The 26,500-nt window shown below is 41.3% G+C and overlaps 1 protein-coding gene across 39 annotated transcripts in view; it reads right to left on the bottom strand.

Annotated features, from left to right (window-relative positions):
• The window catches only part of GTDC1 (glycosyltransferase like domain containing 1), a 290,802-nt gene that overhangs the window by 191,210 nt on the left and 73,092 nt on the right, over nt 1-26,500 (bottom strand). For 38 of the 39 annotated variants that reach the window (XR_014586037.1, XR_014586038.1, XR_014586039.1 and 35 more), the window contains 2 exons: nt 7,867-8,034; nt 4,730-4,903 (listed from right to left, as the gene is read on the bottom strand). The exons of the other annotated variant lie outside the window; for it this stretch is intronic. Coding sequence is in view for 35 of the 38 variants with exons in the window: in XM_083841809.1 (XP_083697935.1) it covers nt 4,730-4,903; nt 7,867-8,034 (342 nt within the window). In the remaining 3 variants the exon portion in view is untranslated. The remainder of the gene's footprint in view (nt 1-4,729; nt 4,904-7,866; nt 8,035-26,500) is intronic. 39 annotated transcript variants of the gene reach the window in all.

Genomic DNA, 26,500 nt, shown 5'->3' with positions numbered 1-26,500 from the left:
CAAACACAAGGCTGGGGCAACAGCTACTCCCCAGGGCTAGCATGGAAGCTCGGGCATCCTGCCCCGACGGCACAAGGGCACGTGTGGAAGGAAGCACCACGTGGGAATGCACCACTGGGTACGGGTGTTTGAGTCGCCCTTCATTGAGTTCACCCAATTCCTTGCTGCTCCTCGCACTCACCCTGAGGCACAGAGGGTGACCGACCCGCAGCCAAAGCCCCAGAACTGAAATACTCCGTTTTATGCCCCTTTTTAGCCAGCACTGCGCTTTCCCCCCAGCCGGCGTTATGTCCCAGAGCCTGAGAGCATCCCGCCCGCTGACTGTGTAAGTACCAACACCGGCGCTCCAACTTGCAGCAGGCGAGGAGGAAAGCCATTCAGGGCAGTTATTTCCCTCACCCAGTTCTTCAGCAGCAAGCCCCAAGGTAGGAGCACTCTATCGGTGTTTTCTAATTATGCTAACTACCCATAAACTGTGGTGGCAGGGAGGCTATGCCTGCCGGAGAGCGCAGGGCACCGCGGAGCTACCCAAGCCACCCCCAAGCACGGGAGCTGGCTTCAGAGCTGGAATCACTGTCATTAGCATCGTACTCCACCTAAAGTAATATATACTATTGCACTGGAAGGCTAATTAGCCAAAAACTGTGCTTCTAAGGTACACTCCTTCCAACAGGCAAGCCAGCTCGGTAGAGCTCACTTGGGTACCACTGCAGTGCATCCCTCGGTGCAACGCAGCCACGTCCCAGTGCCCATCCACAGCTTTGGGATCCTGGGGTTCAGGTCTTTCCCTGGGTTTTGACGTCTGCATTGTCCGGTACTGCAGAGCTATTGCGTGGTGTTATGGTTACAGGGGAAGGGGGAGCCTCCCAGTTATCTAAACAGGGGTTTCAGCAAGCCTGGTCGCAGATAAGCAAGTTGGGAGAATTATTATTTTTTTTATTCCCCAAACCAGGCTCCTCCAAACATGACAGTCATGTTTCTGTACAAGAGATATGCCAGTGTCTTTTAAAAACCTCAGCTTTAGTTAGAAACTCCCTTAACTGGCCATAAAGTATTCTCAGAACCGGAAAATTCTGCCTCTCTTATGCTATAACTAAAAAATATAAAATCGAATGGTTGAAAATGTCCCGTTAACTGTACTAAGTTATAAAAGCAAATTAAGAAACAACATTCTAAAATCTTTAATTCTGCTCCAAAACGTGCAATGCAGATAGTACAAGACACTAACTAACAAGTTCCAATTAAAAGAAACTATTGCTGTCTTCGGCTGTCATCCCAGTCATTTTTATTTTGTATTATTCCACCTTAGCCCAACGTGCATTTTGGGCTCTTAGGAACATTACTTCCTTCTTGCTTATAAAAATGTCTTCCTTTTCTACTACATCATGATAATGGTAAAGATATACTACAATCGGTGGACTAGTATTAATAACTAAAATCTACATTACAATTTCAATTGAAATGAATTCCAAGGAGTGCCCAACCTGACCCAGCTTTGCCAGCTGCCAAAGACGGCATCGATGCAGATAGAGCAAGAGAACCCACACAGAATATCAGCAGGGAACATCCAGAGGTGTTCCAGCAGGGCTTGCTGGCATAAGGAGATCTAAGTACCAAAGACAGCATCATTAGAGAGTTTTGTTCTTGTACCATAGTTTTTGAGTGCACAAACAAAACCAGATAATATCAAAATAGTACAGAGAAAAAGTTGGTTTTTTTTAACACTATAATAGAAAATAAATTGAAATTTAACAATGACAATGTAAGTGTGAATTACAACATTTCATTCGCTGAGTAAAATCTGTTATCCAGCACATATGGCCCGTAAGATCAGCTACTGGTCTACATTCCTTGCAATACCTATGCACTGTGAAGTGACAGCCTTAACTTGGAATTTTATTTGTCTGTAAGTTTAGAAGCTTTGTGATAAATATTTCTACATAATACACTTCATCAGAATGGATAAAGAGAAGAATTCAAAGTCAGAAATGATGGAGGATGAATGTATACATGTGGAATAGCTGTGGTGCCACAGGATGCAGCATGGAAGCTAGTCATTGTCAGAACTAGAGAACAGGAGGCTTAGGTCATAAATTTCTTATTCTGCTAAATCCTCAAAGCCTTTCATCTCTTTTCATGGTCAGATAAGGACCACAGCCTGGTTGTTTGCTCTGGGAACAAGAGGTGCCCTTACGACAAATCTTTATTATAAAATAAGTCTCTTCATAGAATGCATCAGTAACTTCTTCTCATAGGTAGTATAAGAGCAGTGATTAGATGCCCATTCTCAAATATTTAAATACACATTATGCAGAGGTATAATGCTACATCTGATAATATCTCCTTTGTCATTATGCCTTCACTCTTAACTGATCATTTACGATGCTGCTTGTGCTAGTTTGTATAGCCATCATCTCCAGTAATCACATTAAAAGGTAAATACATTACAGGATTTAATCAGATGACATGCTCTTTTAATACACTGTTTTTTGATCAAAGGTCAGACATATTTTCTTTTATTTACCCTACAATTGCAGTATTAAACCAAAATAATCTTAAAAAGATCACGAGCACAGGTGTGATGATGATTTCTTTGATCACCTCAGTCCAAATGAAGATTATATTTAAGACACAAGCACACCCTTCAACATTCACATGCAAAATAAAAGAGGTCAAAGTAAAGAAAAAATCACCCTGGTTATTTTGCCTTCCGAATTTTTAAATATTTTCCCAACATCTCAGCAAAATTATGCATTTTAAAAAGACTGCAGGCACTGAAATGATTGTCAGTCATGCAAATAATCACTTACTTACACTGTATGAGTTTGGTTTGGATAAAGCAAATTACCATTTGAAAATAACTTGAAAAACACTCTGGGCTAAGAGCTTGCTTTATAAATTTTAGCTTGGCCACAATTTTTCTTAACCTTTTTCTCCTCAATCTCCACTCAGTCACTACAGTAATACAGACTAAATTAAAAAACAGCATTCAGTTGCCACAGGTGCATTCAACATTATTTAAAGCATGATCTTGTAAAGAAATAGTAAATATTGGCTGCAGCTGAAGGTCAAAAACCAAACAACTTATACAGAAGCTCTCCTCTCCTAGGCTTCCCTTCTTTCTGTGCTAATAATACTGCTTCTTGCCTTAAAAAGAATAGAACTTATATCCAGAGGTAGTTTTTGACTCAAATGTATGTTAGAAATAACAGATTACAGCTGGTATTGATCTGTGCTTCTCATTACTCTGCTGAGAAAGTTGTACAGTCACACAGTTATGTTTATGAGCGTCTTAGTTTTGTCCATCTGCTGCTGAAAATAGCTTTTCAATACGATGTCAAGTGCAACAACCACAATAGAAACATGAACAGTGTCCTGCTTTGTGAGATGAGAATTAACATGAGAGCTCGACATTAACAAGAGCACGTGATGAGACTTTCCCACTTCACCACTTGGGTAGCAGACTACCACATTTACCAGAGAGATCTTCTGCTTTCTTAGCAGAAACCTTAGAGACATGGTCTCTAAGAAGCCAAGGGCGATCCTCAGAGAAGTACAGGTACAGATCTCCACTGCCATGCAGACAGCCAAGGCCCTAAGCAACACTGGAGGATTTTCATCCACTTGACAAAAATATAACTTTAAAGACTTAACTTCAGGCATTCATTTTTAAGGGATTTGCATCAGTGCTTTAGAATATGTTTACCATGCAACTGAAATGCAAACTTTGCACCATAAACATCAATAGAGTGCATGGCCTGAGACTTAAAATCTCTGCACCCCAAACTACCACAGCCATACATTTAGTCCTTGGAGAAACTTGAAGTACAAGCTAGTTGGGACAAATATCTCAAGTGTGACCAGAAGTTACTACCAGACCAAAAGCTGGACTCTTGCAGAGTCATGGCGCTGTTTTCCACCCCTATTTCAGCAAAAAATGTACCCAGCATCATGAGTTTTTTAAGAGTATAATCAAATTGCAGAATCATACTATCTCTATTTAGTACCGGTCCCACTGAAGCAAAGTTCCTGTTCGGTGGGAGGAGAGCTCCTTGTAATAGGAAAAACAATTGTGCCAGGTTTAATCAAAAGTGAAAAGGATCTGGCGAATGTTCCCTTTGAGCCACATAACCCACTGCTAATTTCAAGATGGGCTCTGAAACAAGGGTAATAAAAAACGTCCTTCATAGTAACTGAGGAAGACTGAAGAGCAACTGCAACTGCAGCTAATGCCAAAATCTGCAAGTCTGCTCTGTGCTACTGAAATGCTTTTCACCTACCTGGAAAGCAATAAAATAAGAGGTAGGGGAGGGAGGAGGGAATAAAATCCCACTACAACATACCAAGGGAAATATAGCCTCTTGACTACAGCCTTATCGCTTTTACTGTTCTCTAGAATTTCTTTCTCCTCCTTGACCTCTCCTGCACAAACAAATAGATGGAGCTGAGGCGCAGACAACTTTTTAAAAACTGAAACAAGTGGGAAATTATTCACGCTGAGGGATGGAAGTTTGCACGACACGCTTGGCAAACCTGCCGGTCCCAGGGCGGGTGGATCAGATTCTGCCTGAACAGCCCCTGATTATTGAAAGACACTGATCAATCGAGGGGTTGTGCTCATTAACAAACTCCTTACTTAACAATGCCTTAACTGATTAGTTAAAACTTCACAATAAATAGGTAGTTTTGACAGACTGGAGGCAATTTATGACATGGAAAATGTACTGACCTGCTCACATCAGGAAACCTGACTGGAAAGTAAAGAACTTGGCACTTTGGTCTGATTATTTTTTCCAAATCCTTTGGTCTGTGGTCAGGAATCAACTTCATAAATTTTCCAATGGATGTAAGAAACGATTCCATATTAAAAGCAGAGTTGAACACCACAACATCAGCAACCAAACTGTAAAAAGTGGTTAAGATTAATGAACACACTGCTGCTGCAAAAAGAATGGAGTTATTTCAAATGCAATGAAAACAGGATACACATTCTCACAGGCAAAAGATACAAGTGGAATGTCAATATCAACCTTTTCGGGTCAATTAGAAGTAGCATATATAGCTTAATTAGAAAAGTTCATATTTCTGTGTATTTATACTTTGAAATATTTTTGAACTTTTTTTCTTAAACTGAATAAAAATATATTATTACCAATCTAAAGGAGCAAATCCAATTCTATCCATAGATCACTTTTTTACTCATAACATGGTAAGACTGATATTACCACAACTGTTTCTCAAAAAACACTAAAAACAGGTAGATAAGGCACATTGTCATATGACTTAAGTAGAACTAAACTTGGAAAAAGAAAAAAATTCCTTATGGAAAATCCTTTTACTGAAGGACAACTTACCTTTGGTTAACCTACCTTTGACTGACCAAGTGGGTCAAGTAGCAAGATCCTAGAGAATTATAACTCTTTTTTTAACCTATGCATGCATAACCCTGATGAAAAGTGCATGCACTAAACAAAAAATACATAGCAAACAATATAAGAAATAAGGTTTGATATATTAATACTGATACATTAATACATATTGTGTTAATACTGATTAATACAATAATATTGATGTATTAAATATACATACATTGTTTATATATTTATATATTGTTCCTTAGTGCTGTAGTTTAAAGCCAACCAGATCTAGAATTTTAAGATGCAGTTAAAATAATAATTTAGGAATTTTTTCTCGAATGGTTGGTCTGGCAAAAGCGGGAAGCTACCAAACCTCTGCAATGCCTGCAGTGCATCCAGGCAGCTCCGACACCACCTCACCTACGCTGGCAAGCACGCAGTGCTGCCGGGGGGAAGCGTGCTTTAGGGCCAGTGGGTTTTCTCCCTATGTTACACAGTGCAACACGGACCCATGGGTTGTAAGATACATTGAGGACACGTGTGCGTAAGTCACTGGGCTGGTGAAAAGTGTATTTGAGGTGAGAGCCTGCCATTCATCCTCACGGTCAAGAAAGAAAACTGACACTGCTCCCCGGAGCAGCAGGAGCCAGCAGGAAAAGCAAAAAACCACGGGAGAGAGAAATCATCCTTTTCAAGCAGGCCACGGGAGTCAAAATGTTTTCCGGCATCCCACACACTTCCCTGCCCGTGATTTTTTACCCTTTGCTTCCCGAGACTTCACAGCAACGATGCAGCCACCTTCCTGCGCTGACTTACAGATGGCACGAGGCACGAGGAGCCCCAGCTGCTCTGCTGCTGGCACATAACAAAGGCTCCACACATCTCCACCTCTGCTCGTCTTGTACATTGAGCCTCGCCTGTCCAGCTTTCTCCTGGAGGCTCTGCAGATCACCGCCAAATTAGAAAGCTCCTGTCAGCCCTGCAGCCTGGGCGACTACAGGGAAAGGAGTTTCACCTTTGAAAAGTGTGATTTTATTACCAGGGTTATATCAGCCCTTTGGAATCATTAACGACAAAAAAAAAAATCTTTCTTAATGATTGAAGAAGGTTCCAAGAGTTCCAATTTCAATTTTCTCCAAAACATCTAAGCAAACTGCACGGAAAAATACAATTGGAAATATTCAGCTAGAAATATATATCTTGGAAAGATGTACTTTCATGTTTCTGGTATTTCTAACAGATTTGGAAGATGGCAAGATGGCATTTCTTTGCAGATGACCACTAGGTAGTTACAAACGATATAGAGGAGATGGCTGCTATTTGCTGTTAAAAATGGGGTTTCTGCAGCAAGAAAAATGAAAGATGAACATTATATAATTACACAGAGAAGCTATTGGAGGCTGAAGGAAACAAAATGGAGCATCTATACAATTCGTTGGGGGGGGGGCAAAAGAAGATACTTTTATTATTTTAAAAATGCATGTTTTGAGGATAATGAATGCCAGCTTACAATAGAAGTGTGAAAAATAACTCCTCTAAGTAGTTGCCTCAGTGCCAGAAAAAGACCTTTTAACGTTGTAAAATCTGAAAATGGCTGCTACACTACTATTTTCAAAAGGTCTTTTGCTCTCCTCTCCCGCTCTACTGCTCAGCAAGTGAAACGTGTTGAAACTGCAGGGGCAGCAGCAGCTACGGGATGGTTAGAGCATACCCAGATCATTTCCTGGAAAATTTGAGTATCAACCAGCTTATATCACGATGCAAAAGCTTAACTTACATCTTAAAATGCTCAATCCCTAGTCCTAATAATTCTCCTAACAGCAGATAGGTAAGAAGGATCATTCAAATCAATTTGCTTCAGCTCAGTTTTGCTGTTTCACTTAGGTTTGTACAGAGTGTAACCACAAAGCTTTTCAGTGTTGCCGTTATTAACTTCTTTCATTAACTCAGATTCAAGAAATACATTTGTTTTTAGCAACAATAAAGGACCGCAGCCTTTAAAACGTCTGGGTATTTTAGTACTGCTCAATTTCTGAATACCAGATGAAAGAAATATAAGGATTTATCTGGTGTGTTTACTGCCCTCTCTTCACAAGAAAAGTGCTGCATTACATTTTAATTTCTGTTTATTTCCCTAAAACCCTCTATATAATTTCTGTTGGATGCAGTAAAAGCTATGGCCGAGCTGAAGATGCTTAGCTGGAGCTTTGCTAAGTGTACATGAAACAAAGCATCTCGCTCGCTATGGCCAAGGCACTGGGCCAAACCTGCACGACGAACAGGTAAGCCACAGCAGGCAGCACGGTACTGCTGGACTTGTATAAATTGAGATGAGTGCATGGTTTGGGCCAGAGCCCTTTTACCAGCTTCTCTTGGGGTCTCTGCTTGTACCTCTGTTTGCTACAGGCTCACTGTTTGAACGGAGGAGGACTCCTCGAGCTGGCAATGCCGAACATCTGTACGTAGAAGGACACATTAAATAACACGGAGAGGTGCGAGGAACACATACCATGAAAGAATCTGGTTGTATCCGTACTGAAAATCCCTTTCCTTCCAGTTCTGGACAGGATACGCCAATTGGTTCTCATGGAAGTAGAGGACCTTTTTCAATTTGCCCAGGTCAGGGCGCAGGGCAGCGAGTTCAGCCAGGTTAAGCACCGAGCTTGCAAAGAGGATCCTGCAAACAAGGAGAGCAGTGTTCACCGCCTGCGAGCGTGCTCGCAGGGGTCACCCCTTCCCCTTTGCCTCCCCTTCTCCCCCCCAAGAAAAACATAACCCCTATAGGGACACATCAATAGCTAAGCCTTAATACCATGTAGCAGCATTCGAAGTTTTGATCTCTTAAAAAGCAGCTGCTAAGAACCCAACTAGAAAAGCACTGAATCTCATTGGTCTTCCCGGCTCAGTTACAGAGAGATGCAAAATAAAAAAGCTGGATGGATTTTATTGAAAAAGGCAAGAAAAGCTGTATCTGAAGGACAAATGGAACAAAGATAAGGCTGACTAGGGAATACTTTGCTTGCCAGTTTCATTACACTTTACTTCTTTATGCAACCAACTACTGAAATTCAATATACGAGCAGGAATGGCACATGTTCCTGTTATGACATAAACCTTTTTGATTTATGCAGTACACTTATCTAGTGTTGTCTCTTTTTTTTTTTGCCCTTTTCCTGTGTTTTATTTTCTCATTTTTATGAGGTATGCTATATAATGAAATGTTTGTATCCTTGCACCCCAGTCTCGCCATAGCACTCTTGCTACTCCACAATCCACAGCGTTGCTCACATCCTTCAGGTATATCAGGCAGGCACAAACAAAGCTAACAAGCTGCTGTCTTAGCCTTTTATAACTAAACAGGCTATCAGAAAATGAACGTATTTAAATGCCTACTATAAATTTGTGACCCTGCTCAAACCAGTGGCGAATTTCCCCAAATTTCTCCATGACTGCGCGAGTGTTTCATCCCCTGCCTAGCACATCTTTCAAATAAACTGATTTCTGAAGCTACAGAGAGCTGCAGACATTCATAGTAAAAAATTCTCATCAAAAACATTAAAAAAAAAAGATCAGGCATTCTATTGTACATAAAACATTAAGCTTCCATATAGTATTTTTAAATGCAGCACAATTCTGACTTTTTTTTTTTGCTATGCACCATTTCAGTAGTTCAGATTCAGAATTTGATGTACGAAATGTTTAATTCTTTTAAAATCTTTTAAATTTCTTCCTATTTTTGCATAGATTTAGTGTTCAAGTTTACTACCAAGCTGCCATCACTAATATTATAAACTTCCAACTCTGGCTGACAAAACTTGTGCATTTCCCCAAAGAACCGTATATATATAAATATATATAATTATATCACCTAGGCTAATATACACTGTCTTTAGGTAATCTGCATCCAGAGAACAAACGCTTCCTAGAGAACAGATCCTGTATCCATCTTAATCAACGTGAGTCAATGCTAATCTGGAAGGCTTACCAAAGTAAGAGATGAATGTTATTGCCTTGTTCATCAAATATTTGGTTTTTCTAAAGGGACTGTCAAACAGAATGGCAATTAAGATATGAGCAGTGGTTTATTATGAGCCGTACAAAGAGCAAAAAATAGTTTTTCGGTAAGTCATCACTTATTTGTCACGAGGAGTAACAAATGGCCTGGGGAGCTCACAGTGGCCTGGTGGCAGATTCAGAGCAGAGGCTTTGAAATCAAAGCTTCCCACAGGCGGTACGATGCGCCTGCCCAGAGATGGTTGGGAGCGAGTTTAGGGTGACAACGAAAACCAGCAGGAGAAAGCACATGCCACATACTCCACAAATAAGATTAATGGCTACTCAGGAAGATGGTGGCTATTTCTGGGGTGCGTCATACCTTATCCGTCCTTTCCATTCCACTGATTTCTCCGAAAACCTCTTTCTGTGAAGAGTTCGGGAGAAAACTGAGCTGATACAGGACAGTGCCTATGCGCTTGGCTGCGTTTGAATGAGGAAAGGAAAAAAAGAGATGGCACATTGGGACTGAAGGCAGCGGAAGCAGAGCAGGACATGAAGACAAGGGTGGGAAGAGCACGGAGGGGGTGTCAAGGTCAAGGGGACGACTGGAGAGACAAGGGCAGTGGGGAGCACGACGAGAAACGAGAGCAGAGATCCCAGCTTGGGCACCACCACACGGCTCTGAAATACCTGAACCCACTCAGATGGACAAAGGAGTAACTAGCAGAGGGAGATGAAAAAAGTGGTTATATCCACGGGAAAGGAAAATAATTCTTGTGGTACTAGTTTAGACAAACTAAAGGAATCCAGCAGCAGCATCAGGGAGCTGCAGGCTGGCTTTAGTAAGGCAGGAAAGGACAGAAACTTGGAAAGCTTGCAAGAGGCAGGCCTATATTTTCTACAGCATAAATGGGAAGTGCTAAGAATTAACAAGCAGATCACTTATCACTGCCCAGCTCATAAATAAACCAGTGTCAAGAGAAAATTGTTGCAATTACTAGCAAACTCAGATTTAGAACCTGAAATGACACTGCTTACGTTTCTTACACCAAAAAAGCGTCGAATCGGTAACGGCACCAGAAGACACCCCCCTCGTCCACCTGCAGTTCTCGGCGCTTCCAGGACTGAAGGCAACAAACACGAGCTGCTCTCCTGTTTGTTTCTTCGCCGGCGTAAAAGCTGCTAACTACCAGCAATAACCAATTTCTTCGGCTTTGCAAGCCTAAATAACACCTGACAGCCCGAGTCACCGCGAACATGCCCAGGGAGCAGCCGTGGACGTGGCTAATGGACTCACGCAGGGCACTGGAGGATATGCTGCGCCGCATTTCCACTTAACACCTATTACAAGGGGAAGAAGGGAAAGTTTATTATAATGTAACGTGCGACATAAATATATGTCAGTTGTCATTCCGTGTGACATCAACTTCCATTTTACCTCGGGTTATTATTTAAGCAATAAATCCTAACAAGGTGAGCTTTCTGTATCCGGGAGGTAGAGACACAAGGTGATAGCAAGAACGCTCCGAACATGATAATTCCTGACAGCTGCTGCTTGAGCACAAGTTAAATTGAACAGTTTATCTCAGCATAAAGATGTTATAAGGTTTTATGTTTAATTTAAAAAAATTAACATAAAACCCAGAGAAAGCAGAGTTAGGCAATCTTTCACAAACATGACATACTACAATCACTGTATAAGCTGGATTAGTACTTATTACCATGCTACTAGAGAATTAAGCTGTTTTTAGACCACCAAAGAGCTTTAAATTGCAACTTTTGTCTCTGTAAGAGAAACCTATATTTAAAACGTCTGCTAAATTCAAATTAACTGCTACATCATTAACTCGCCACCTCACGAAAAAAGAAAAAAAACACAACACATTTAAACTGCCATTATAGTATCCTTATCTAGGCCTATTGATGCCGCACCGTATAATGGACGCAGGACCCCTCGCTAAGTACACCGGGCGGCTCCTCACAAAGCTGAAGGTCACGCTCGTAACGCCCCAGCTGTCCCCTCCGAGATGTCCCCAGGCTCTTTCCACCCCCAGGACCGCGGCACGCACAGCAGCACCGGCGCCTGGAGCCCGGCCAGCTTTCGGGGCCACCATCCGCACAAGCCCCGGTCTTACGCTAAGCCTGGGCTTAATTCGAAGCACTTAATAGCCCGCCCGACTTCTGAGGGCCTACTTAGGTGAATTAAGTTAAGCGTGTGCTTAATTTATACAAATGTTCAGGGGAGGGAGGCTGAGCACGCTTGCAGGCTCAGAGCTGGGATGCGTATGGAGAGCAACCTGACCTTTGCTATTGTCTTTCACGTTATTTTACTCCAAAGGACTGAAAAGCAGTAAAATTAAAAATAAAAAAAGAAAGGCTTCTACATTACCAGCAGACAAAACGCCTGATACAGGTTTCCATTTATATCAAGCAAATTATAGCAGTGAAGGTGCTAAAGTATATTTATTTTGTTTAATAAATCTTCTTCATGTCACGTAACCATGATTTACTCTTTTATGAAACTGCCCTAAATCTTTCAATTAAATTCCCATGCAACCTAACTAAAAACACATTTCGCCTTCCCCCTGGGAGACCACACAGCGCATATTTACCTATCTGTGGATCTAGAGACTGAACTGTCTGATTCCCCGCGTTTACAGCACAAAGTGGGCTTAAAGCAGCAGCTGATGTGTACTGGGACCGTTCCTGGCGTCGCCGCGCAGGTGCCCCGCAGCCGGCCCTGCCTGGCGAGGGAGGATTGCTGGAGGGCGAGATCCCGTGGCGGCAGCGCCGACGCTCCTGCGCTGCAGATGAAATCAAAGTCCATGAATCTGTGCTGCAAAACAACCACATTCACATCAAACCGAGTCTATGATTGAAGACGTGGCCGTCTAGAAAACACGCACGAGCGCTCTCCGTTTGACGCGGCGTTATGGCAAAGCAGCGCTAGATTTGGATGTCACTGCCAACAGGGGCCTGTTAGGGGAAACAGGTACCCGGAAAAGGGCTGCTCATCAGGCAGCTCTCGCCAAACCGACGCTCCCCTGTTTTTCAGGAGGGCGGTGTGAGGCTGGAAGCAGCCCTGTGCAGAAATGTACAACTAAGCCTTGACCACATGGAGTGGACAAATCCCCCCCTGCTCCTCATGAGGCATTAACTGCTTCGCACTCACCGAACTCCAGATGACACTGTACCTATATATTAGTTCCTGACGTTTCAATCGGAAGGCCTAACACCATGTAGCACGCAGCCGTGAACCCTCAGGCCGTGTCCCAAAAGTGGCTTTATTCTGGATGGGACGCGGGACTGTGCCGTGCCCCGCTGTGCTGTCCCCTCAAACCTCTGCAAAGAGCCACGGAGCAAGTAGAGGAGGAGAAGCGTGACCAGAAGCAGTCACCTCGAGAAACATGAGTTTCATGTGGTGTCTTCAAGCTCCACAAGGGCAAACCCCAGGGCTTTGGTTCCTCCATCCCATCGCCAGCATGCAGTCCCCTTGGTTTCAGCCCAGCAACTCAGACAAGTCCACGGATTTGGCTGAAAGTTATTTTTCAAGGGTAAACCATACATCAAATAGAATTATTAATGTGTGCAATACTAAACAGAGTGGTTATTTTCATTTATCACACGTGTTTTTATACGATCAACTTGCAGAAGTTGCATTTTTATCACTGTATCAAGAATACGCAAATTGCAATCAGAAAATGCTCTTCCATTTTCCATTAAACAATAGATGACTCTGAATTTCTGAATAATAAATACTAATAAATGGTAATATATGACTGTATACAATATAATAAAAATAAATTAATTCTAATGTTTTTGACACGGAATGTACAAATGTCAAAAATGCTTATTGATATGATAACATATATCTCATAAATTAAGTTCTAATAGATAGAGCATAATTTGAGATGTTTACAGAAATAATTAAGTCTTACTATTTTGACGGTCTTTATTTTTCAGAACAAATCACAAGGGTTGTCATGCCTTTCATCTTAATTAGGCCATGTGTTTGTCTTATTTATTTGTTATGTACTTTCATGAACGTTTACAAATATTAATCGTAAAGAAAAATATTTTTCCCTCTTGCAGTAATTACTATACATACATATAGTACATAACGATGGATTTTCATGGCTGCCACCAGCTCAATAGTTTGGGATTTGGGGGTTGCCTTGTATATTAAAATACACTAGAAATGAATACTTTGTTTTGAACTCTCACTACCAATCTCCTTTTGATATTTTTATTCAAAAAACACTCCCTCATTTAACAGTACACTACTTTGGACTGCGGTTGAAATCCTTTTCCCTGCCGTGTCAGACCTTAGCTACATTTTCCAAAAGAATTTACTACCTAGAAATCAAATTTTCCCATTTGTTGTATATTACCAAATCCCAAACAACGCTCTAAGCCATCTGCATGAACATCTGCCATGCGATGTACCTGGAGCAGAGGGGGCTGCGTGTCCAGCCCCATTACTGCAGGTCCCATCCTTCCCTGCCTCTCGCCCACGCTTCCAGCCCTCTGTTATGCCCCCAGGTAGGATGTCCCAGAGCCCCCAGTCTCAACCCGCTGGCCTCACTGATGTTATTCACCAACACTAGGTATATAAAATAGCAATTCTCTCACCTTTACAATAATCAAGGGGCTACACAAATGCAGTAAGTATTTCATTTGTAAATTATTTAGTTTCTCTGTCAATTCCTTCTTATCCCCATGAATGTTTATCTCAACCAAAGTGTTTTCATACAATAAAACCTCAAAAATCCATTTTTAGGGGCCAAATTCCTAGCTTGACACAACTATTTGAGAACTAGTCTTAAACACTTACCAGTATTTTCTATTACCTTTAACTCAAGAGACTGGAAATGATGTGAAAGCAGTTAAAACTAATTTTCTATTTAACACTGAGAAGTGAGCTTGAAAGAGGCTCTTTGAAAGAGAGACTTTTTAGGGAGGTGTCCTATTTTGTTTGGATTGCTTTGGTTTTTAGGCAACAGCACTGAGGCTTCTTCAGTTTTATTAAGTGTGTGGTACTATTTTCTTTCCCTGATTTGTAATTAAATTTGGCTTCAATTAATTACTGACAGATGCACATTCTTACTTCAGTGGCCAGATTGTTCACCATGGGCTACATCGGCCTCTCTGCTTCCATGAAGAGAGAGGTCGAGACCAAGCAGCTCTTGCTGCGGCGATGGAGGAAGGAGAAAGCCACGAATCCACATCATCTTCCTCGTTCAGACCTCACACTGTCGGCACTAAATAACGAAGGAAAGGCATCTTATTAGATCAGAACATAACCAAATCAGGGAAAGGTAGCCAGCGGTGGATGGCTTATGAGAGATGCATAGACTAACTGCTCAAATATATGCTGTGAGATATATTTGCAAGAAGGTAAGAAGCAAGAAAAAGAAAGTACAAGAAAAAGAAGACAACTATTGAAAATAGTTGGTAAATATAGTCCTGGTAAATATACAGGATGTGGGAATGTATCGTGAAAAGACTTTTTTAATGGAAAAGATTTCTAAAACTGGTGTTCTACTCAAACTAACCAGGTAACACTAGAATGGCATTGTTTACTGCTTTAAAGTCTGCACATTCATTTAACTTGGTGTCTTATCTGTCTAATTCTGGAACAAAAAAACAATATGTCAAATGACTGGCATGCAAAATGCTACTGTTCCTGCCACCCAAGGAGTGGTACGCATCGCAACACTGCTCGTCATCAGCAATGCTAATGAAGAAACGTTGAGGACAACTACTTCATGTCAGTTAGTGCTTACTGAAGGGGGCTTGAAATTTCATTTAAATGAAGAAACAGGTATTTTTTCTATTTTTATCTGTAATGACTACATTAGGGTTTTTTTCATGGTGGTATACACTCAGCGCATGGGTACATACAGTGCATACACACGATGCTCTGCAGTGTAGAGCGCCCTTACACACAGACCTTCTCCTGAGCCCTACGAAGACAACACTTAAATGGCAACACCACGTCAGGGCTGGAATGCAGAATGCGAATGGAGGAGTTGCCGTGCAGGTTTCTCCATGCCAAGGGAATGATTTCTACCCAGGAAGCTGCCAAGTAACTGAGGGAAGCGACTGAGCATTTCCAACCATTGGAGACGCAACACCCTGAGCACCTAGAGCTGGAAAACGCCAAATCTTTCCTTCGATATAATATGCAACAAGTACTATTTTCTCACTGAACTCATCTTTGCATTGAATATATGCTTCCACGTGAATACGTACGTTGAGACTTCAGCAAATTTCAAAGCGTGGCTATTTTTTTTTTTCATTGTGCATGTGTTAGCTAAGTAGGATAGTGTTATGTCCTGGGGTTTGGGCTGCTTCAGCACAGGAGCTTCCCGGCATCCCTGCTGCAGGGGTAACACAGGCACGCAGGAAGGGCACGGTGCCCCAGCACTCTGCTCCCTGCCCATCACTCCTGGTGTGCACTCTACAAACAGGAGGTAGAAAACAGCAAGAGCAGAACGTGACAACTTGAACGCTCTTAAGAGGAGCGAGTTCCTTTCCTTGTCCTTCTTGCCTTGCCCGGTGGCGGGTAAAAAGTGACTGACCTGAAGCCAAAGAAGCTGATAAATGCAGTGACTCTTCAAAGGCAGGGTAATAGCTTCTCTTACAGTGATGGAAATGGATCCAGGATGACAAAGAGTCATCATCATAGATATATGGTCTTCACTGCGAGTGAGATGGATTTATCCCAATCAAGGGGAATCAAACTTAGTGCAGCACACAGCCACCCACCAAAACCAGTGAGAGTTTCACCCAAGAAAGGCATCCATGAATGGAGTCACTGATGAATGAAAGGTGAAGTAAAACAATGGCCGATTCCCCTTTATTTTAAAAAGCTTTGGCAAACTCAAAGCTCAAATCTTCTCCCAATTTTCACATTTACACATTTTATATTTTAAAACATCAGAAAACCCATGCACTTTGCACAATCGCAGAGAAGATGGGCAGGGTCTCAGCAGACCGGTTAGCAGTTTTACATTTCGAGTGCCCCCAAAATTCTGTTCTCCAAAACATTCCCGACTGCCACCTGTTTTGTATGTTGCTTTAGGCGCTTTGATATGTAAACACTTTTTTTTTTTTTTTTTGCAAATTTCAAGACAATCACTGAAAGGACCTCAGTTTTCTTAGCAAATGGATTTCAGATTTTTATAATATTCCATGGTTCTGATTTCATCTCAGATAATCTATAAACGTCAAGTCCTTCTAAAAATATTTTTATGGAAGCTAATGCTCTTGCAGCTAATTTTCACAAAAAATCCCATTGAACAGTATCAATCCAAGGCAAAGCTACTGCTTAAGAATGGGGACCTCAAGAAAAGCAGGATTCTTCCCAGAAAACTAATACAGCCCTCGAAAAAACTCAGACTGTCATAAAACCTGAGCAGCTGGCAACTCTGTCACCATGAAGTATCCATATGGAAGACCGAGATGTGTCAAACTACCCAAAACGAGTTTGGATAGTGCAGAAGATGGAATAAATAATTCAGTATCTTCAACACTTTCAACAGCAGGTAGTAGATATGCTACCTGCTTCTACAACGTGCCAAAATGTAACATGCGAGTGAGAGCGAGAGAGAGAATGTGAGTATCTCCAACCTGTTTTCATGAGGAGATTTTGCTCGAGGAAGTTCTCTTTTTAGAGGCATATGATCCGTATCAGATGTTTGTCAGGAGCAGGCAGCACTACAGAACATTAGGAATAACTTAGTAACTTTAATACATATTCACAAAGTGCATACTGCCTCATACATTTCTATCTATGCGAGTATCTTAACCAAATGCAACAAAAATATCAGGGAAGTGCAAATATTTATTTTTCCCCTTCACATTTCTATAATGCAAGTTGCTGTGGCAGAGTGACAACCTTCCTGCCTTAATACCAACAGAGCAGACCACTCAGGATGATCAGCGGAACTTGCAATCAGAACCACAATTTACATGTTTCTGCTCTGCGTTCGTGCAACAGCTCCACCATAAAACTGTACTTTGCAGAGTCAGTCTTCCTCCTTCTTGTAACAGCGACACGCTGGCGTATAAACATACACTGTTTATACTTGCAGAAGATAAAGCAACACTTCTGTTGCCTACAAAATTAAAATACAGCCACTTCGTGCTTTAAAATGACACACAAACGTGTGTGTTGTAAATAAATAAGCAAGCTCAACTAGAAGAGAGGTGCATGTCAGAGCACGCTAGTCAGAAGCCTGCAGGAGGGCAGTGCTCTCTGATTTGGTCAAAAATCAAGAGTTGTAGCTTTCAAATAGGAGCATGGGGCAGCTCGAGCTGCTCACCATCCCCGAGGACCAGGGCCACTGCAGCATCTGGCGGCGCGGTTGCTCCTCCTCCAGCTCCTCCTGTCCGCAGAATGTGATGCTCGTGGGGACAGAGGCTGCAGGAGAGCCTCTCTCACCGCTAGGTACCAAACCCCTATGGGGAGACGTTTCTCAACCAGCACTTCACTGAGCACCTGGGGACAGCGGGTAGAGCAACATTCAGAAGCATATCAATAGAGAAAATTTCAGTCTTTGACTATCGCACGGCATTTTCAGCCACTAGCCCTTCCTATGAGATGATTTCTGAACTTGGTAAAGCCCACACTCGCTACCAGACTTGAACGATTACACCGAAATGGCTGAATGGCCAAATGAAGTGAGATTTTCAAAGAAGTGAGACAAACGCTCTCCTAAATTCAAAAGCTGCCAAACATATTTCATCAAACTTTCAAAAAATAATTGTTTTGTCTGTTCTGAATTAAGCTGTAAGTGGTTAAAGAGAGGTTTCTCTACAAACATGGCTAAAGATCACAAAGGGGAGCATTTGGACTGAATGGAACCCTTCAGTTGTGTATTTCTTAAATAAAACTTGCAACATGCCTGGCATATACCATAAGCTGATTTATTTCCATTTACGTAACGTGTTTTTTCAGTGTAATCTGAATTGATGCCCTATCATTTTATTTCACGTTATCACAACAGGCCTTTCTCTGTAACACTACCAGCAAAAGGGAAGAAAAAAAAAAAAAAAAACAACTCTCAGCTTTGCTGCCTGGGCGAGGCAGCTCGCTCTGCAACGTGGCTGCAGCTCCTCACACGGCACGTGGGGACCACCGCAGGGACTCGCAGAGCGGTGCAGAATTTGAAGGGAACGTGCTAAGCTTACAGCCAGAGCACTTGGCAGCTCTGAACCCGAAGCCTTTTGCCCATTTTTGAAATGTTCTCCAGGTCCTGGCTAGGTCCTGCAGATTTGACCACTGTGCTGTTACGTTACAGTCACGTTTGGTCAATTTTTACAATACTGAGACAATCCCCAAGTAAGCAAACTGAACCCCAATGCTGCAACACTGAGATTTCCTGCCCTGTGAAAAAAAATCTAATAATAAAGTAACACTCTAAAAATAATGCTTTTAGGCTTCCAGATATTTTTAAATTGTTTTCCCAACTTATCTCATGTGCAACCATGGCATTGTGAAACTTCTGAAATCGTTTTATGATTAAATAAAGCGCCCAGCTCTGAACGCCCATTATTCCCCAGTAACATGTAAGAGAAATACCAGTGTGAGAAGAATATACCAGACGCTTTCTAATCTTTAAGATTCAGAAAGTGAGGCCAAAGCTTGCTTATCGAGGGCCATGAAGAGAATCAGTGCCACAGTGAGAACTCGGGAGCCCAAGCCAGAGTTGAAGATAAGAGGAAGTCACGGTCTGGTGATTTAATCAATCCCTATATTATCATGTCACTCTGCCTACATATCTTACGGACCCTGCTCACCACGGTACCTGACAGACTTCCTGAATGAAATGTTATCTTCATGAGACCATGCGTAGTGATTCAGTAGTTTCAGATATCGTATTTTCAGGCAGAGAGAGTATGTGTATATGCACATATGTTTGTATGCATTCGCACACAAACGTAAGTACACAGACACAACACACATCTATACTACATAGATTTATATTTATGTTATACACTTTTGAATGCATAGATTTACCCACACTTCCGTCAAATTCCACAATATAACTGTTTAATACTACATTCTGAATTAAGCTATTTAAACCATGGCCAGGAAAATTGTTGACAACAGCTAATTTGTTATTGGGAAAAGATCGTGCAGCTCTCTGCCACAGAAAGCTAAAAATCTGTTCGAGGTGTCTGGTCGACAAGCTTTCGTATCTGCAGACACTGAGCGAAGTGAAATATTTTTGGTCAAGGTCTCCAAATAACACAGTTTTTCCGGTGATGCCTTTGGACTACATGCAAAAGCTTTCAGGGACTCTTGAAAAGGAAACTTTGCTCAAGCTGTTTGTCAAGATGACCGGAGATACTCTTTGGAAAGTATTTCAAAAAGAGTTCTGGACCATTGGTAGTTGCACAATCATATGGGATTAATTTTCTGTATATATCTCTACATAGTGCTGGATGAAACAAATTAACTTTAAAATTCAAAGATCTTTACACAGCCCTGTGCTCTTAGGTACAGATATTTAAGCAATCTCTACTTCCTGTCAAACACTGAAATGGATATTAAATTACATGAAACTATTAGGGAAAAAAAACTAGCACGATTTCTGTTCTACTTTCTTTGTTAGCTCCTGCATCTTGCTATTTCTCGTACTGAGAGTAAGAGGTAATTTATTATTATCTGTGATTTTAATGCCTTCCTCAATTAAAACACTATGTGTGTGCTGGACTTCTGAAGACGCTTCTGAAGCCCAGATGCAGTCTCACAAGGGTCTGCCATAGGAGATAACTCCAGTACCTGGCTCAAAAAAAACAGTGTTCATTTACCTTGCTCCTTTCTGCAGCATCCTGAGACAATTTCAGGGTGTCATCTGTTCATCCACCTTTCTTTCTTTTCTTAAAAAGAAATTAATAGATACATGGAGAAGGGGAAACATGACCATTCCTGGCTTTCCTAAACCCTAACCCCTCAACTTGGCCCCGTGACCCCCACCCAGAGGTGTTCAGCATGACGGGAGCCACCCCAGCCTGCGGGCACACCAAGAGGGGGACGTTCTCATCTAGACTTCGTATGTGGTAGTAAAGAAAGGAACACATTAAGGTGATTTTTGTCTGTTTAAAAAAATAAATATGGTAAATCTCCCTCACCCTCTTTCTGTGGGACCTGTGGATTGATGCAAGCCAGTAGAGGAAGTATAAAAACTTATATTATTTCTTCCTTCTTGCTCCTCTGCTTGGACAAATTACAAGTGTTGAAGGAGGAGCAGGGCATTTGTGAAAGAATATAAAAAGTTATACCCGTTGGGGATTACACAGTGCAGTGTCCTGAACTGTCCCACAGCAGACCACCTTAGGGCTACTGTTTCAAGTAAAAATTAAACATTACACAGAAACAGTTCAAGGTTGACATTTCCCAGCTTCGTGTCAAGTTACATTATTTGAATGAATCTCAACTTTTAAAAACATCAAAACAGCAAAGAAAAGCAGATGAGGGCCGTATAAAAAACGGGGAAATAAGACTCTTACTAGAAGCAAAACAGCCACCCAAGTTGAGTATTAACAGTGGTAGGATTAGGTAATGATGTCTTTAAAAAAAAATACCATCTACTCTTTTTATTGCAAATTTAATATGAAAAATGCTTATTACTCTATTAGCAATTTTTACCCACTCCCTTTCTCAGGTTGCACACATCAGTTTTTGCACGTCTGCCTCACAAGAGTCACTGGATTAGGCTGAACCCAAAAGAAAGCCCAAGGTTTACGCACAGCTGCTCTCCAAACCAGCACCAGGCTCAGGGTCCTGAGTTACACAGAGCAGCTACGGCTCGACCCTACTAAATACAGCCCCAAAAGTACAGGAGCAGCTCTTCAGAAGTATGGAAAAAAATATGCAGGATTTTTGTCTACGTTACCCAAGAAATCCTATGCAGTCTTTAATAACAGAAAGCACTCAACCGCCCTCTTCTCTCAACTCCCAAGCACTTACAGAAAGCCTGTTCTTAACCCTTCTGCGCAGACCAAAATTCCCTTTCATCTTCCATTTATTTTCATTTTTACCTGAAAGGGAGAGAAGAGTTGGGCTTTTATGCACAACAAATGAACGGGACTTTTTTGCAGTCTATTAGATTGTGGTCTACTTCCACCGACAGGAACGCATACCTGAATTCCTGCAAAAATATCAATTTTGCCCTTCTGATTTAAGCATGGCATATATTTAATGTAATGTTCACCTCTATATGTTCTCACTGTTTAAGAACTCGGTGCAGGTGTTATTAATAAAATAAATTTATTTTTAAAAAGGATGCTATTCTATAAGCTTTGAAGCTCACACATAGTCTAACTTAACCCAGCTTTGGCTCATCTGGTCTTTAAATGACTTCTTTCATGTGGTCAGCCCACGAGCCATACGTACTGCTGCTCAATCACGCCACTGTACATCGTCAGCGTGAGGATGATTTGCATGATTTGCATTTCCTGTACCATTTGAGCTTCAATGAGCTCTAAGCACCACGTACAAAAGAAACCACTGCCAAGTAATGCAAAGATTTTAGTTAAACCAGATGAGACTATTTTAGTCAGGCTGCCAATAATAAAAAAAAAGTCTCAGGGATATCCTGTTAAATAAGGATTTATTTGTAGGGAATCTGAACCTTAGATGAGTAGCTACATTTAAAATATAAAAGTTGCACGAATTCCTTAATAAATACGGCCTAACAGCAAATAATTCAGTGAGCATATTTTTTCAGTGTTCCTAAGGTTTTGGCACCGCATTATGTTACTAATTTATTTATTTAATAGCACATAAAATGGGTTCTGATTACGTTAGTTTTCCTAGTATATCAAACTAAATGTAATTAAACTGAATTAACTGATTGCTAGTTAAATTTCTCCCTATGAAAAAATCTTTTATCACAAATGATCAATAAAAGCTGTTGGACGAATAGCTATGATAGAAACAGCATTACAGTGGGCTCAATGAATAAGTACGAAAGTGTAAAAAAATGTACCAGAGCCTCGTCGTCATGAAAAACAGAGACAGATGGGGAGACAGACCTATATGATGCTACAAATAGCAGAATATCTTGTAAGGATTTCAACAAACGTTTTAAGACCTAGTCAAAATTTGAAAAACTACAGATTTGCTTGTGGTGCTGTATTTAAGTTCACCTGTAATCCAAGCTATAACATAATCATTACATATATTGTCAAAGTTTCAGAAATCACAAGAAAAATACAGAGCATCCTTTGAGTATCTGTAAGATCTTTTCCAGATAATGACACAATTAGCGATGCCATTGTTCAGCGTAAGCCCTGCGTTAGCCGTTACTACAAAAATGATTCGGAAAGTTTGCTTTAATAACTACTTTAAGAAACCTGCCTGAGGTGGAGCCTGTTCCCAAGATAAAACAGAAGGTGTGAACACAACCTTCACTTGCGATTCCGCATTTTACAACAAGTCTCTGCCTAAACTGGTAGATGAATTCAGTCACTAGAAAGATTAACATCTAATAGCATGCTGATACAGTGCACGGCATCTGACCAGCTGAGGGGCGTTCATCACGTATGCCTGATAGCAAGCGAAGGCAGTCTGTTAGAGCTCTGAAGGAATCTGCATATAATCATGCGTAATGAAAACCACAGCAAACTCCCATTGCTGCTCTTTCCAGAGGACATTCATTCTCAGAACATTAAGTTGCGTCTTCATTTTTTCCCGATTGTTGAAATGTTACCAAATATAAGACAAACGTGAACTGTTACCAAAGGGTTAAATCCTGTCTGGAACACAAAAAATCACTTTATCCATTGCTGTCTGAAAATACACAGTCAAGAGCATCGTAACAGGTATATTCTATGCTGTGGCTGTAAAATATAGTAATAGAAGTGGCCACCATATTAAAAATGCGTTCTGTCATTTTTCCACTTAGAGATCCCCTGTATAATGCTCTTATTTAAAGGTCAGCTAATTTTATTATGGAAAGTCACTAATAACCTTTATTAATTCTTAGACTCACAGATTTCTAGCACGTCAACCAAATAAATAATACATCGAGGAAATACAATACGAACCAAGCTGTTGAATACAGCCTCTACCGTGTAGGCAAAAAAAAAATCTGTATTTTCAACAGACAAAAGAGGTCATTAGAAATTTAATACATTTTTTTTGTTGTTCTGGATATTAGAAAAGCTTGTATAGATGGAGCTTTTTAACAGCAAGTCTGCTTATGCTCCCCCATGGTCCAAAACATCCAGACCATCTAATGAGGTGCTAAATGCACTAATGTTCAAGCACTACCAATAATCCCCAATGTCATACAGCACCTTTTCTGATCATTTTGGACATGCCCAATACTGGAGAATCTAACTAAGAATTCTGCTCACAAACTTTTCTGCTGTGTCCAATTTAGTGACTAAAGCACATGAAAACATCAAAGTTAAAAATGCATGCATTTATATTTTATCCTCCTGACATCTCCTGTATGGAAAGTACTATTAATGTTGCGCACTATATAAAATGATTCAAGAACATCCACGGTTTTATTAGGCGTTTTTGTTTTACATAAGTGGACTAGAATGCAGTACTATTCATTATCAGCCTTTCCCAGCACACTGTTTTTGGTTAGTTTGCTCCTAAGAAACATTACTAGGCTTGAGCCTAAAAATAGATTGCTATTTTTGGCTATTTAATCACATGAGGAAAAGAAACAGTTTGTATCAGTCTTCTTTAATTTACAAAATAATTCCACGGTGCACCCTGCGCATATATCATGAAAATCACTGGCACACCACCGTCAGGCTCGCGCAGGGTGAGCTGCACGCCTGCTGCAGCTGAAGCAAAATGTGCTTTAAAAGATTCCAGCAACAATAGTCTTGTGACTAAATAAGAAACAGAAGCAGAAGCCATGAGCCAAGCAGATACCTATCGGTTTCCTTGAGCTTAATCTGATTAAAACATGGCTCTCAAAAATGTTAAATAGAATGCCACGTCAGAGAGCAGGCATATGATAAAAATAGTTCATGACAGGAAATCATTATTAAACCAGCATTACTAGTGTATCTGTTATGGAAATTTCCCTGTAATTTTTCAAGGTTTCCCCTTATGCTTTTCTTGAGTTGTCTGTTACACTTTTTTTTTTTTCCTCAATGGCGTTTAAGTTTGAGATGTAAAAAGAAAATTATCACTGCAATTTTCCAACTAGACTCTGCTCAATACCATCTCAAGTATGTCATACATCATCTTGTCATTCACTTTAACAAGAAATCACATAATATTCATAGGCAGAAAATAATCCAAAACGGGCAAGTGCCACTACGGCAAAAACACATTCATATGACATGACAGGAAAAATCTTAAATTCAATGGCTTTCGTAATGAAAGCATCTCACAAAATTTTAAGTGGGGGAAAAGCTGCAAGGGATGACACAAGAGCTCTTCTAGAGTCCATCAACCAGATTTAGGAAAACTGAACTTTTGATAATATACTATCACGGATCAACATTAACATTTTTAAAAGCTCACATAAATAAAGTAAAATTCAGCACCCGTTCCCGTCCTTCTCTCTAACGCTGTCCTCCTCACAAACATCCCCTGGCTCACTGTGCCTTTGGAGCACCCCATAAAACACAGGCTAGACTCGCAGCATCTTGTCTTGCTTTCAGTTACCTACTCCAGGAAAAGCTTTTACAAAAAAATACTTAAATAAAATACTTTTACAAGGAATTATCTTACACGGCTAAGACCCATTAATAAAAACCTATTTTGGCATGCTGTGGAAATTTCAATAAACCTCACCCCCCAAAATCTTAGTTTCTCTTTTCAATATTGTTGGCGAGGAGGAAGCCACCGCCACGTGGTGTCCCCACTGCAAATGGGGGTTTAGGGCAATGCTGGACATGAAGAGCAGCCCCGGTCGGTGTAGGTATCTGCCCCTCAGCGCCAGCCCTGCAGGCCACGGCCCCTCAGCACCGCCCCGCTGCCCTGCAGGCCGCAGCGCTGCTCGGCGCGAGCTAGGTGAATTTCAAGCTGTTGAATTTCAAGCCCGACCCGTGACTCAGAGTCATTTGCCACAGAAGTACCGTAAGACACGCACGTGGCATGGGGGAAACCAAGAGCAAGGAGATCCAGGCATTGCTCCTCCAAAGAGAGGCACATCTACACGGGCCTGGGGCCCGGCTGTAATTGGGCTGAAATCCAAGCGTGACAACATACCATGATAAGCAACAACAATTATTGCAAAATAGTAGAGTTCCTGTATGTTTTTTTAAGTGTTTTCTAGAACCTACATGATTTTTGTCCTTTGATGCCAGCTAATCTGTCCCACAACAGCCAAATTATGTCTGACCTCGCATGAAGGGGACTGCACATCCTACTGCTGTGGTGCTTAAGCCTTATTCCACAAAGAGTCTTCCAAGACTATCTATTCTTCCTAATATCCCTCCCGCATTAAGAAATTATTATCTACTAGAAGGAGTAATCAGCTCATGGTTTTACTACAGTCATCCTCCTCAACAATGCAGAAAAATACCCGAGCATGAAGCATTAGAGAGTCAAGGTTCAAAACATCAAGATTTATTCAGATAAATGCAAATTTATTTAGATCTCAAGGCAACACGATTGAACGCTGCCTATTGATACAGAAATGCCCAGCTGCTGGCAAATCCAGAGCCTGTATCTCTGCAATAGACTTCTACCAGGACATGTGCAATGTCAGAGGGAAGGATGCACAGCCTGAAATGCCAGGAGGAAAGGCCAGTGACAGTTAAAATGTCAGAGTGTGGCAAAACACAGAAAGGGAAGGAGTGTGGAAAGCCAAGATGAACTAAGCTGGAGTCATCTGCAAACTGGTCTGCAAGCGGTGCCTGAAAATTACTTCCAATGCTGTTAAAAACCCAAATAAAACAGAGGATCAGCCACACAGCGAAAGCTTACTGGGAAGAACAGAACTGCTCTCACCCAACACCAAAATCCTGAAGCATGGATAAGGCAGGGCAGTTACTCTGCTTTCTGAATGGTGCAGAAGACCCCAAACTAACGGACACCCACGTCCATGAAGCAGAACCTCTCTCCCCGCACTGCCCAGCCGGCTCCAGCCTCTCCAAGCCCGTGACAAGGGAACAGCACCGCACATCCCAGCTGGAGCCAGGGCAGGGGG

Source organism: Anser anser, assembly GCF_964211835.1.
Source record: "Anser anser genome assembly, chromosome: 6".
NCBI lineage: Eukaryota > Metazoa > Chordata > Aves > Anseriformes > Anatidae > Anser > Anser anser.
Note: the sequence above shows the minus strand (reverse complement) of the source record. Positions and strands in the feature narration are given on the sequence as shown.